At 32.3% G+C, this 14,946-nt stretch overlaps 2 protein-coding genes across 2 annotated transcripts; both read right to left on the bottom strand.

The window, feature by feature from the left end:
- Positions 1–4,642: 4,642 nt before the first annotated feature.
- On the bottom strand, positions 4,643–6,877 carry LOC107933607 (uncharacterized). The gene is made up of 3 exons (XM_016865871.2): positions 6,408–6,877; positions 6,017–6,110; positions 4,643–4,983 (listed from the first exon to the last, which is right to left on the bottom strand). The coding sequence occupies exons 1-3, from the start codon at positions 6,673–6,675 to the stop codon at positions 4,911–4,913; spliced, it is 435 nt and encodes a 144-aa protein (XP_016721360.1). The 5' UTR covers positions 6,676–6,877; the 3' UTR covers positions 4,643–4,910.
- A 1,121-nt stretch (positions 6,878–7,998) lies between these two features.
- On the bottom strand, positions 7,999–12,962 carry LOC107933625 (5'-nucleotidase SurE). The gene is made up of 10 exons (XM_016865884.2): positions 12,419–12,962; positions 11,587–11,681; positions 11,202–11,269; positions 11,070–11,113; positions 10,798–10,875; positions 10,555–10,708; positions 9,592–9,744; positions 9,344–9,445; positions 8,673–8,738; positions 7,999–8,266 (listed from the first exon to the last, which is right to left on the bottom strand). The coding sequence occupies exons 1-10, from the start codon at positions 12,700–12,702 to the stop codon at positions 8,162–8,164; spliced, it is 1,149 nt and encodes a 382-aa protein (XP_016721373.1). The 5' UTR covers positions 12,703–12,962; the 3' UTR covers positions 7,999–8,161.
- Between the last annotated feature and the right edge of the window lie 1,984 nt (positions 12,963–14,946).

Below are 14,946 nucleotides of genomic sequence, written 5' to 3'. Positions count from 1 at the left end.
GATTTCTCTCTTGAGTTTTCTTTAGAAGTTGTTTTAACAATCTTGTGATTGTGGGAGTCATCTTCAACCTTCTTCTTGCCATTGATATTCTTTGGAGGGGAGATTAGAGCCGTTTGAAGGGAGTTGTGAGATCTTTCGAGATTTCAAGGCTTCTTAGGACTTATCTTTTAATTTCTTACTGTCAATTCTTTCTTTATTTCTACTTGTGCTGAATCATTATCTAATCTATTTTCTGTTCTTATTGTGTTTTCAGCCTTTTTCTATCTTAAGGAATCAGCCCAAAAATCCCCAATTTCTAGGGTTTTTCCATACTCTTTTTGGGTGAAATTAGATTGTCGAAATTTGGGAAAAACTATCTGGGTGTTCAATTGGGCAGAATCGCAATCTCTTCTAGGGTTTCAAGATTCCTTATTAACACTTATTTCTATTCTCTATTTGATTCTTTACTGTTTTGGGGATTTTATTTCAGATCTGAAAATTCAAAAATCTAATCTTTTAATTTTCTGTTTCGTTTCAGATCTAATTGTTTAGGGTTTTCGTAGGAGTTTCTCGTGACTTGGCAACTCGATCTTGGTCCGCGCGCAACCCCGTATCATTTGGTATCAGATTTTGGGCGTTTTGGGTGTTCTTGGTTGATTTCTAAACTGATCTCTATTTTTTAAAGCATAAACAGCAGTTTTACCCAGAAAAATTGTTCAAAAAAATTCATTTGAGTGGGTAAACGTTGTCCGATTGATCTGAAATTTTACATACATGTGTTTGGCACTGTGATTGAATATAAAAAAATTATTCCCGCAAAAAAATCAGTCAAAAAGTCAAAAAAATTGAAAAAAAGACGAAATCCAATAAAAATTTAAAAAAAATTCAGCGGGTTGAGTTTGGTGCCCAAACTTTCCAGATCAAAAATTAAATATTTAAGGACATTCGAGATTTAATTTTGTGATTTTTTGAGATCAGGAACACCTCGAACGAAGTTGTCAAGTTACTCCACAGTTTTTCGGGTTTTCTGTTTTCAGCAATTTTTATTGATTCTTAGCTGTAGGTTTTCATTTGTTTGCTTTTTATTATCCTTTTAAAATATCTAACACCTTCTTGTTTCTTGTGTTAGTAGGATTTAAACGTGTGCACAATCCTTCCTCGGTGCAACACGAATCACTTGGTGTCTCGTCAGTTTTTGGCATCCTAGTGCAAATTAGAATTCTTTGGTAGTTTGGTTCACACTCTCTAATTGGTTGATATAAACTCTGATAAAGAACTCACAAGATTGAATTCGACCTCATTGAGAATTTGATTTTTCTTTTTGAGTGATTAATGGTGAGGTTTGCTAACTTTTATTTTTGAGTGTTGAGTGTTTATTTTTTACAGGTTTTGAAGATGTCTAAAGGTGATAATAATGATGCACTTATGAAAGTCCAACAACAGTTAGACAGACATACTGCTGCAATCACACAAATAAATGCTACACTTCAAGCATTGAATACTACTTTGAATGAGGTACGAGTGAATCAAAAACATCAATATCGAGATCCAATTAAGGAAGATAGGGATAACCAGCCCCATAGGTGCAACCCTCAACGTGTCCCTAGAATGGATGATGATTGTCATGATCATGGACAATCATCTTTGGCAAAACCAAAGAGCGAGCAGCAACGAGAACATCTCTTTCATACTCGCTGCCACGTACAAGGTAAGCTTTGTAGAGTTATTATTGATGGTGAAAGTTGCTCGAACATAGCCAGCACGACGATGGTGGAAAAGCTTTGCTTAACCACTACCAAGCATCCACAACCTTATCAACTACAAGGGCTTAGCAACGAAGGCCAATTTAGGGTCACTCAACAAGTGCGCATCGCCTTTTCTATCGGTAAGTATCAAGACGAAGTTGTGTGCGACGTAATGCCTATTCAAGCCTGCCATTTGTTGCTAGGAGAATAGTGGCAACTAGATCGAAAAGTCACTCACGATGGTCGTACCAATAGGTATTCTTTCAAGCATCAAGGAAAGAAACTCACCTTAGTGCCGCTCACTCTGGAACAAGTCCATGAGGACCAAATCAAACTGAAAAATTCTGTTAAAACAAGTGAGGAAAAAGAAAAAGAGAATGAAAAAGAGCAAAAAGAGATTGAGAGTGAAAAAGAAATTGAAGAAAGAAGAGAAAATGAATTAGAAAAAGAAACAAAAGAAAAAGACGTGGAAAGGGTAGTGAGGAATGTTTCCACTAACCAAGATATGAATTTTTCTTGTGTTGCTACTTTTCAGGTTCCCGAAAGATCGAAAGATAACTTTCAACTTCAATACCTCTCAAATGAAAGACGCTTTCATACGATCAACTTAAGCAAAGATGAAATCACACTACATGATCCCGAAGGTAAGCGAGGTAAGGAAATTTTAGAAACCGAGTCCAGTGCAGATTTGAAAATTATTGATAAAACTTTTGGTGACTTAGTTCTTAAAAGATCCCCTCATTTTGATCCGATTAATTGTTACTCTTCGATTGTGGTTGATAAAGTCATTACGAAAAGAAGCGTGATTTGTTATTCTCTTGATTTACCTTGTGTAAAATCCTCGAATTTGTCCAAATCTGTTTTGGAGAATAAGGTAACGAAATTTTCCAAATTTGTTTTCAATTTATATTCGTGCCTTAAACAGTTTATGTGGTTGTACATGAAGTTTGAGTTCCATTTGACAAAGGTTAACTCAACAACGGAGATTCGACTACACTATGCCCCCGATGAGCGAAGGTTTGTTTTAAATGAAAAAGGTAAAATCGACCCTTATTCTTCTGCTTATCGAGATAAGATGCTTGAAACCTTTGAAACACTTTTGTACTCCTCGGATAGTGATAAAGATCGTGTTGATGAACACTTAGATCGAAACGTGCTTGACTGTCCTATTTTATTTATTGATGATCTATCTGTTTTGATGGTTGATAAAAAAATTCTTGTTTTTGATAATGCATGTGTGAGTGAATCTATAGACCGTCGATTAATGCATGGTATGATTATGCAACTCTGTGAACCATGTGAATCTTTTCAAATACCTACTTGTGACGATTATGTTTACCATTTGATTTATTACTCGCAATTTATTCATGGTTTGTGGGAACAATGTGAGACGACTGAATGCCTTAAAACATGTCCATCTTTGTTTCAAATATTTGACGAGGCAGTGGTGAGTAAATTAGATTGTTTGCATGGTAATCTGAATCTGTCCATTCACATGCGTTATACATGTTCTATTATGCTTATGATTGGACTACAAGCTTATTTCCGTTGCTATTTACTATCTCATGGCTATTCTTCTCAGTGGACTCAATTGCCATTAGTCCCGTTCGATAGAGGAAAGTCGAGTTCATTTGATTTTTTAGATTCGAGGACGAATCTTTTTGAGGAAGAGAGGAATGATACGAGTCACAAAAGCCCAAATTCTTGAAGGCGAGGCCCAATAAGCAAATTCCCAGCCCAATCAAGAAATCCATCCATACTTAGTTGAAAATCAGGCCAAATTGTCAAAGTGGCCCAAGTTGTAAAGTTTTATTTTTATTTTTATTTATTTATTTATTTATTTACTTAGTTTAAATTTTTATGTCAATATTCAGTCCAAGAGTCCCAGATAAAATGACCTTTGACCGAATTTCCATATTAAAATAATTAGGAGTTTTTTTTATTTTAGTTTTCTAATTAGATTAGGACTAGTTATAAGGCCTATTTAAAGGCATGGCTGTCCACCTTGTTAAACACTTATCATTATTATTAAAATTTCAGATTTGTTGAGAGCAGAATTTTCTTTGAGTTTTCTCCAAGATTTCTCTCTTGAGTTTTCTTTAGAAGTTGTTTTAACAATCTTGTGATTGTGGGAGTCATCTTCAACCTTCTTCTTGCCATTGATATTCTTTGGAGGGGAGATTAGAGCCGTTTGAAGGGAGTTGTGAGATCTTTCGAGATTTCAAGGCTTCTTAGGACTTATCTTTTAATTTCTTACTGTCAATTCTTTCTTTATTTCTACTTGTGCTGAATCATTATCTAATCTATTTTCTGTTCTTATTGTGTTTTCAGCCTTTTTCTATCTTAAGGAATCAGCCCAAAAATCCCCAATTTCTAGAGTTTTTCCATACTCTTTTTGAGTGAAATTAGATTGTCGAAATTTGGGAAAAACTATCTGGGTGTTCAATTGGGCAGAATCGCAATCTCTTCTAGGGTTTCAAGATTCCTTATTAACACTTATTTCTATTCTCTATTTGATTCTTTACTGTTTTGGGGATTTTATTTCAGATCTGAAAATTCAAAAATCTAATCTTTTAATTTTCTGTTTCGTTTCAGATCTAATTATTTAGGGTTTTCGTAGGAGTTTCTCGTGACTTAGCAACTCGATCTTGGTCCGCGCGCAACCCCGTATCACATAGGGTGGGAAAATACACAATGGAAATGGAAAGTTTCTAATAAAATATCAAAATCAATACATTATTATAAGTTTTACAATGATGGAATATTATTCAATGCTCATCATAAAACTTCATCCAAGCATATTTGTCTCTCCATAACAAAAATCTTCGGACATCTTGGATCGGACTCAAACCAAGTGTTTATGAAGCAAAAAGACAATCTAAAAGTCAACATACATCTATCCAAAGAGAGAAACGATCGAACGAAATCTACTTCATCATAAATAATGAACGAGAACCGTTTCATAGCAATTACTTCTCGCAAGTTTTATGTATCAAAAAGAAATCTAAAAGTGAACATAAATCTATCTGAAGAAAGAAAAAAAAATTCCTCCAAAGAGTGTCATTAGGATAGGCAGAGCCTACTGAATTAAGCAAAAAAGGTGATATGAAATTTGCTTAGTTGTACCCTATTTAAGGCAGCTTCCGGATTTTGATTCTGATGAACGCATCACTGAAAATCCAGATTCTAAGCGGTAATTCTTGAACGACCCTTTGCTATTCTTCGAGCAATGACTCTTCTACCACCCTTCGTTGCCTTGCTGTACAAGCACAAAATAGTAATTATACAAATCTAAACACTAGAATGAAATTAGAAAACAAAACCAAAAAAAATGGCTTTTTGTCATGTAGCAGAAGGAACCATTTTAAAGAAGGCAAATTAAAAGTAATAACTAGCTTAACCAACAATGAACCTAGTCTTAACTCTTAAATAAAGCTAATGATCAAGCCAATGCAGGTTTTCCGAATCAAACTAGAGTTCAACCAATACTGTAATTTGCGTTAATAGGAGGAAATGTTACTGAGTAACTATTCCATGATTCAGGTTTTATGAACCAAACTATAAGCAAACGAAATCATCAACTACTATCCCTATACTGTAATTTGAGTTAATAGGAGAAAAGTTACCAAGCAAAATAACCATGATTCAGATTTTACGAACCAAACTATAGTTCAAATGAAATCATCAACTACTATACCAATGCTATAAATTTCAACATGCCAAAATTTAATAATTCATGTATCCATGATTCAGGTTTTACGAATCAAACTACAGTTCAAACCAAATCATCAACTACTAAACCAATACTGTAATTTGCGTAATAGGAGGAAAAGTTATTGAGAAAAATATCCATGATTGAGGTTTCACGAACCAAACTATAATTCAAATGAAATCATCAACTACTATACCAATACTATGAATTTCAACATGCCAAAATTTAATGATTCGTGTATCCATGATTCAGGTTTTACGAATCAAACTACAGTTGAAACCAAATCATCTACTACTAAACCAATATTGTAGTTTGCGTTAATAGGAGGAAAAGTTACCAAGCAAAATATCCATGATCGAGGTTTTACGAACCAAACTATAGTTCAAATGAAATCATCAACTACTATACCAATACTATGAATTTCAGAATGCCAAAATTTAATAATTCGTGTATACATTGTTCAGCTTTTACGAATCAAACTATAGTTCAAATGAAATAATCAGCTACTATATAGACACTACGAATTTTGACATGCCAAAAAAGTTAATGATCCACGTTAAAGGAGGAAGCGAAACATTACCGGGCGAAAAATCCATGATTTCTCTTGCGCCTGATGGTACTAGGCTGATATGTTCTTTTGGGGAATAATAGCATTGGCTCACTTGATGAATCTCCTAAACAACAATAAGAAATGCATACAGCAACACAAGGAAAAAAAACCACAAAAAAGGAATCAAAATTAAATCAGTGAACAAATTATCAAAAAAAAGTGACATTCAAACTTTAAAGGAATTTTCAAGAAAACCTTGATGTAGATGTTCCATTCTAAAACAATTAATTGAAATAACAACCCCTTGAATCCAACATCAACTAAAAAATCAGCTTAATACCAAAAAAAAAGAAGTAAAATTTTATAAAGAAAAATTAAAACCCATTGTTGAAATCAATCAAACAAAGAGATAAGTGAGTACCGTCGGGAAGGAAGAAACGGAGAGAAGGGAGACCAAATGGATAAAGAAACCCCGTAGAGGAGACTTCAGAGAGAGAATCGACGTCGTTTCGAGGCAAATGGGGAATTTCAAGTTTTGACTTCGAGAGAGATGGGAACAGCTGAGGAGTGATTTGAATGCCTTGATTCAAGACTCGATTCTTAGAAATCGGGTTCGAGTTGAGAGCTTGCTTCACTAACACTCGATTCATCAGCATAGCTCCGTTTCTAATTAGGGATTTAGTCGCCATTCTTTCTTTTTTCTCTGTTGAAGAACTGGTTTTTTTTGCTAAAACCCTAGTTACTAAAGACTGAATGGGAAAAGAAGAAGGCGAGTTTGTTAATGGGCCAACCCGTTAACGCTCAAATCAAATTAATCAGTTTTTAATTTAGGATTCCCCTGTCCAAAGATCGAGTCGAGTCAATATCTATTTACAAAAAAAATCCAAGCCCGAGCACGATACACCTAACCCAGCTCAAAAGACTCATTTTATTTTTTAAAAATATTTTTAATTTAAATTTAATTTTAAATATAATAATATTTTATAATATTTTTTTAAAAATTGAAATGGGTTAAGTCAAGTTAAAAGAACCGAGGTTGAAAATATAAATCCAAGCTAGGTTCATGAATATCTTTTACTTACGATGAGTTAAATATTTGTATTTTCGTTAAACTTCGCTAATAATATTATGCTTAAGTTGTAAATTATATAACTTGAAAAAATAGTTAATAGATTTCAAGTTTGTATTTAAATTTTAAATTTTGAAAAGTATAGAAATTAATAATCTAATCGGAGAATATGGACTAAATCTATAAATTTATGCATAGTACAAGACCAATAGCAGAATTTAACTAAATGGATTTTACTACCATTTGAGTCAGGAATGAAATTGACTGAATTAAAATATTAAGACTAAATTCACAATTTATGCATAATATAAGGACTAAAAATAAAATTTAGTACTTATATATATATTTTTTTATTTTCCATTTGAAACTTAATACGAAAATTTTATTTCATCTATTATTATGATTTAATGCTTGAATTTATTTTGATTTCATAAGTGAAAGTTCAATTAATAACATCATCAAATCATTTTCGTTAAATAAATTTGTGATATATTTTTAAAAAATTACCCATGTGGTCAATATTACATACGTGAAAGATTAAATACACAAATAAAAATATGAATGCTTTTGACTTTGAAGCAAATAAAAATAATGGTTACTGTTTTTTTTTTAATTAAAAAATTCAAAAAAATTCTTGATTTAATCGGTTTAATCGTCAACTCTATCTATTTTTAATCAATTCAATTCAATTGATTAATACCAATTTAGCCAATTCAAAACCACTTCCTAGACTGGTCTCTTAATTAATTCTCAATCTAATTAATCTAACCAACCAATCCAATTCAATCCGGTTCAAACAATTGATAATGACCAATAAAAATCTATCATAAAATTTAAGCTTAGTATAGTAAATGGATTTCATTTTCTCTGGGGTGCCAAAAAATCTATGGAAATAAAAAACATATCAATAAGTAATCAACCATATAGGTAAAAATTCAGAAGAAATAATAATAATAATAATAATAATATTTAAAGGAAGCACAAAGGTCATATAATTTCAGACCAGACTATTTTCCTTGTACCAAAAGCTAATAACAAAATAAAACCAGCCCAACTTGTATACAAAAATGAATACGATTCAGATTTCAGCTTTGGTCCCTCAAAGTCTATTGCTCCGCCCCGCCACTAAGCACGCCGGAGATCCAACTCGATGCAGCCGTTTGAACGTCCGACTCGAGTTGCAGAGAAACCGACACGGGCGTCACCGCAATCTAACCATATTGTAAATACATATATTAAGTTCATGAAAATGTATCATTCCATTCTACTAAAAGTATTATAGAAGCCCCTGTATTAGAAGTTAGATTGCATTTTGCTCCCTTCAGTTAAAATATGAGCAAATTAATTATTGTATGTTATACCAGATAGTTACATGTGTTGTACCTCATTCTGAAACACAGGAACCGATTTTTAATAATAGAAATGGATAATGACCAGCTTGCTCTTAAATTAACGTGTAATGACTAATTTTGCTCATTTTTTTAGTACAGGAAGCAAAGATGCAATTTGACTCCTAATATAAAGGCCTCTATGATACTTTTACCTCCATTTCTTGCAAGGATTGATTTACACTAAATTTTTCCTGGGGAAAATTTACGAATGAGGCTTCTAACTTACGAATCCATTGCCGAGTGCCTTGAAATCCAACTCGTCGTCTGTAGCTTCCGTCTCTTTATCCAAAAACTGCAAATATATATGTTTACTCGTCACGTCTAAGTTATTCATAACCAAAAAATGCGTTCATGGATACGGAAAAGGAGCGATGAACGAGCAACGAGAAAAGTAGAATAAAAATGGTCTAATTATGGTTTTAGTCCCTCTACTTTTATAATGTTATTAGTTTATCCAAATTGATAACATTAGTTCGTGCAGTTAAAAGTGATGAAGTGAATTTTTTTACTGTTATTCGAGTACACATTCAAGGTCACATGAAAATCCAATCGACTCTATTCAACCATAATAAATTTATATATCAGCTAAATGTTTAAAGTTGTTGTAACTTTAATGATAGTATCTTACGATGTTATAAAAGTAGAGAGATCAAATCCAAATTCTAGTATAGTAGTGGGACTAAAACCATTCGTAGACCTATTAACAAAATCGGGATATGCAACCTTGTATGAGATAATCGGTTTTTTTTGTTTTTAAGAGATTTCAAGGAAGACATTCTGGTTCTAGAAAATGTTCGGACATCTTACAAAAGCCGGGAAATACGAAAAGCATTACCATTCTCGGCTTTACAACTACAAGTGAAAACTTTTAGATTTCTTAGTTGGAACTTAACATACCTCCAGTCGAAAGTATTTTTTTGCTTTGTTATCGGATTTAGCAGCCCCAATGGACTCTACCTCCTCATTATTCCTTGGTGTGGTTCCACGCCGAGCAGCACCCTACGGAAAACATACATGCATTATGGAGTGTGAATAGTTAAAAAGATTTACAAGAACAATATAAAGAAAACGTGAAAAAGTGGGGTCGACTACGGGGAAGTAAACAAAGCAATTCCTTTCAATAAGAATAAAAAGTAAAAACTTACGGCAGCAGATGCATCTCGACCAAGTTGTGCAAGTTGGAGTCCAAGGCTTTGTTGGTTACCCATGAAATGTGGAGCTGAAGGATTCCGATTAGCCGGAACGGCTTGCCAACACGGTGTAGATCTCCACATACTTTGCTTGGTCAATTTAAAACCCTGTTGCATATGAATAAACCAGAATATATAAACAACAGGACCATAAAAAATCGCATACCAACAATAAAGAAATGTAGAAGTATGTGTTGGCGTGTAATATCGGCGGATTTAAAACTTCAAGCATTCTAGGAGGATTTTGTAGCATCGCCTACACATAAAAGTGTAATTGGACACCGCATATATCATGTTTGGATCTTGGACTGTCCGAATCTGCTTTTTCTATAGAACATCCAGCTATGATGAGGAAGCCCAGGAACCAGGGTGATATAAAGCTTTCCCATGTTCAATGAAGCTCCCTTTCCAAAGTCGGATTTGATTTTCAAAAACAAATTCAGCCACTCAAGAAAGCTTCTAATCAATGTTTTTTAAACCGAATCAGTAGTCGAACCGGTCAAGTCACCAATCCAACTAAAAAGTTATTAAAAATTCAAAAAAAAAGATTAAAAAACCCAGTTCAACGCATCTATACCGGTTCCTGGTCTAAATGGTTCAAAGCCGCTATCTGATACCCTGGCCACTGGCCAGTTCCCAATCCAACCAGTCTGACCAGCCAGTCTGGTCCAATTCAAACAACGTTGCTTCTAATTCATCAATGAGGACCATGACCCGAAAGTCTGAAATTTCCTTATACTTTCTCGTCAATAGAAACAAAGATTTGAGGACGGTATGCCAAGGAAGCAATTGTTCCCGGATATTCATCATTAGATTATTACGAAAATTTAAAGACAAAAACTGCTATTATACACATTTTAAACACGATAAACATACAAATATCATATTCTATTTATGTATAAAATAAGAAATCCGAACCTTGTTTGCCTTCGGAGAAGTAGGAATTTCTATACTTAGAAAGCAACTTTTAGGGAAAACACCCTTTTCAATATCTCTGAGGGCTGCATTTATCAAAGGTAAAGAAACTGCAACCGCATCCTTAAAATCACTTTCTTGGCTTTCTTCCCTCTTCCTGCAGTCCATTACCCAAAATTAAAATGAACACTAAAGTGAAACGAAAACAGTCAAAACTAAATCCGCATAAACAGGTTCGTAAGTCACCAGTTCAATGATATTGACAAAGATGGTACACCACTAATTAATGCTTCCCTAGCTCCGGCAATGACACCAGAGTGAAACCTGGAATATTACACGTTACAAATTACTTGGCAAACAAACAAAAGATTATTGATGGTTAACTAATTGGATAAAACAACGAGAACATGTGTGTAAAGCCGTGTGGAGCTCTATTACGGGAGGGTGGTAGTCTCACCGGTTAAAATCAAAGCGAAATTCAATTAGTATTTATCATGCAAGCGTTTTCAAAGACTTACATGTGATGACCACAGCTTGATCCTCGGTTAATTCCGCTAATTACCTGGAAATTACATCAAACATAGAAGTTGATAAATGCTTTGAAAACGAAACTATTTTCCAATTCATCGATAACAGGATGAGAGCCTAACCAGCAGAGGCTTTGTCCACGAGAACAGTGCCCCGGATAATGCTAAGGAGACACAATCTACGGTAGTCCCTGAAAGCAGATAACTCAAACTTAGAGCCGATTTTCATCGATAACCATCATCGAAACCTATTACTATCAAAGTTAACTCGAAGTCTCAAATCAATATCGATTTTAACAAGCTTCATATCATTCGTTTTCGAAAAAAAGGGTACCGGAAACAGTCCGGAAAATTCATCAGTAAAGCCGAATTTCATCATACAAATAGTGGTTCTAAGACACTAAATTTGGCTTATTACAATGACAGTTTCACATTCCTATTAATGAAAGCTAGCATGCTTAAAATTGATCAAAAAATCGAATAACATAAATCCGAAACACGATCAAACCTGTGACTTCGTATGCGGTGGCACCTTCGATTTCGGCCTGAGTAACTGTAATTGTTTCTAGGACAGTCAAGGAATGACCTGAAGCCGATTTGTCCCTGTAGCAATCCATTCATAAACTTATAAATCAGGGCAAATTATCACACGCAATATAGCTAGTTTAATTAGAAAATTCAATAATCTTAAACAACATGTCCAAATTAATGATTTAAAAAAAAAACCAAAGGAGCAGAATATAGCCAATGAAAACAATATCAAATATATCAAATATTGGAGATGACCCAACGAGAAAATGCAGAAATTCCGAGGAAACAAACAAGAGATAAGAAAAACAGAGAAAATCAGTAATCATAAACAAATAAATCAGAGTAAATTATCAAATGCAATGTAGCCAATTTAATTAGAAAATTCAGTAATCTTAAACAACATATCCAAATTAATGATTTAAAAAAAAACAAAGGAGCAGAATAAGCCAATGAAAAGAAAAACATAAAATATATCAAATATTGGAGATGACCCAACGAGAAAATACAGAAATTCCGAGGAAACAAACAAGAGATAAGAAAAACAGAGAAAATCAGTAATAATAAACAAGTAAATCAGAGTAAATTATCAAATGCAGTGTAGCCAGTTTAATTAGAAAATCAATTATCTTAAACAACATATCGAAATTAATGATTAAACAAAACAAAGGAGTAGAAGAGAACTCATTATGAATGAAAAACAAAACATAAAAGCTATCAAAAATTGGAGATGACCCAGACGAGGAAATGCAGAAATTCTGAGAAAACAAACAAGAGATAAGAAAAATCAGAGAAAATTTCAAGTGACCCACGAATGAGGTGCGCAGACATTGACATTGTAGAGTCCCAAACCAACCAAAGCTTGAACGAGATAAATAAGGCCAAGTGAATCAACCCCTTCACTATTAGTAACCAAAACGACAGGCTTAGAGCTGTCGTTTTCATTACCAGCAGTTGAAGAAGAAGTAGATGTTTCAGTTGAATCATCATCCTTTTGTTTTTTTTGTTCATTTTTGTTTGCTCCTTTTTTGCTAAGAACGTCTTGAAGATTGTTAACTAAACCAGGAGGAAACATGTTCTTCTTCATAGTCGTCATCTTTAGCAGTTCTTAATTAAAAAATGATTGAATTAAGAGATTATATTAAATGGGGAAAAAAATAAGAAAGATTTGAATAAAAAAAAGGGGGGGATGGATTAAATAAATATATGGAGAAATAAATAAAGTGAAAGAGAAAAGAGAGAAAGATGGATAGAACGGGTCTCAAGGGTGACTGTGAGAAAGGCAGAGAAAAAGATGGATTTTAAGACCGAGAAAAATAATAATTAAAGAAAGAAAACGTTAATACAATAATTTTCAAGATTTCAGGTTTGAGTCTTAATTTATCTCAATTTCAGATTTAATGGGATTTTAATATATTATTAATATTTTTAGAATCGAATTAATCAAATTATTAGTTCGTCACTTCAATCAGTTCTATTAAAAGTTATACAATTTAAATATATGAAGCGGATCTGTTTAAGAATCAGGCTTTTAGTTTAATCTCGAAGTTTTACATAAAATACGGGAGGATTTAGATAAGAGCACAATACCTTTAAAATAAGTTTAGGTAAAAAAACTTGTTTAAAATATGTATAGGTTTAAACTTTAACATTCAAAACCGATGCTATGTAATATTTTAAATTTTATACATATATTTTTTAAATTATATTATATAAAATTAAATATTTATATATTTAAAATTCTAATAAATGAAAAAATATTTAATATCTAATAAATTTAAGTTAATCATTAATAAATATGATTTAATTTACCTAAAATATTAACCATATTTCGATTCTAATTAAATGTAAACAAATATAAAATATATTAGTAAAAATTTAATTCAAATATGATCAGATTTATAAACATCTTTAAATAATGAACAGTGTTGTCGCTGTTACTTTACAACTAGACATTACCTTGAGACTAGTCCTAAATAAAAAGACATCATGGTACTTTGTAATTATATTTGGGACCAAGGTTTTTTTTTTCTTCTTAAATAACTTTACAGGAGGATTAAATTTTGTTATTAGTCCTTTACTTTAAGAAATTTATGGATTTAGTCTTTATATTTTAATTTGATTAGTTTTAGTTTTTAAACTTTTTGGATTGGTCACTTTTAGTCCTTTCTACTTTGAAGTTTAGTCCTGACTTAAATGATAACAGTTAGATTTGTTTGGTTAATTTCAATTACTAGTCATATACTGTGCGTACAATTATAGATTTGGTCCATATTCTTCATTCGAATAATTCAAAGTCCCTATACATTTTGAATTTTAAAATTTCAATCTTAATGCAAATGACAGTTGTAAACCATTAACTGGATGTTTAGTGAGTAATATATGGAGTTAATAAGTTGACATGGTGTTAGGAATTCGACCCAATTAAGCAATGAACAAGAAAATAGCGGAATAAATTGAGAAATTAGACACACAAATTTAAAGTAAAAAAACCCCTCCAAAAAGGATAAAAAACTATGGGCAAAGATAATTTCACTATAATGGCAAAAGAATGAAGAGTATAAAAGATGGAAATTAAGACTAAATCCCGAAAACCCGAAAACAAAGAACCCTCAAAACGTAAACACAAAATTCTCTAAATGTGTTATGAGTTCTAATCTCTAATGGTGTCTTTTTTTAAGGTTGTAAAAGAGCCTATTTATAGGCTAAATTCATAGATCAAATAATAATAAAATAATCTAAACTAATCAGTGTTTGATTGAAACAAGTAAACAGAGTTTAACTGAAAGATTATTTTTCAAATTTGACTAAAAATAGGAGTCATATTTAACACATGGCATAACACATATGATAATATGTTTGGCACATCAAATTCTAGAAATAGCAGAACTGAACTTAATTAATTTAACAGTTTTCGTTTAGTGATGACTGAATTTTTTAATTTTGAAAAGTACAAAGACTAAGAATAAGCAAATTAAAGTGAATGGATTAAATTCACAACTTCTACAAAATTTAACCTTACAAAAGTCTTTGAATTGTGATTTAAATTCTAAATTCATCTTTAAACTTCAATTTGTTTTTATTGTATTTTTAAAGTATCGATATCACGTTAATTAAGTGTTTTTATCAATCTTGATATTAGTTTAAGTATTAAATGTCAACTTAAATTTGGCATAAAACATCAATTTATAAACTCATGTGTATCTATCACATGAACAGTTTGAATTTGTCGTGCCAAAAATAGTAGTCCTCCTAATTTTCGATGACATTATCTGTTTATTTAACACATATTATCGAAGTTGTCTATATAATAGGTACACACATGTTTACAATTTGATCT

This window comes from Gossypium hirsutum, chromosome A06 (assembly GCF_007990345.1).
Source record: "Gossypium hirsutum isolate 1008001.06 chromosome A06, Gossypium_hirsutum_v2.1, whole genome shotgun sequence".
NCBI lineage: Eukaryota > Viridiplantae > Streptophyta > Magnoliopsida > Malvales > Malvaceae > Gossypium > Gossypium hirsutum.
This window is presented reverse-complemented; position numbering and strand designations above follow the sequence as displayed.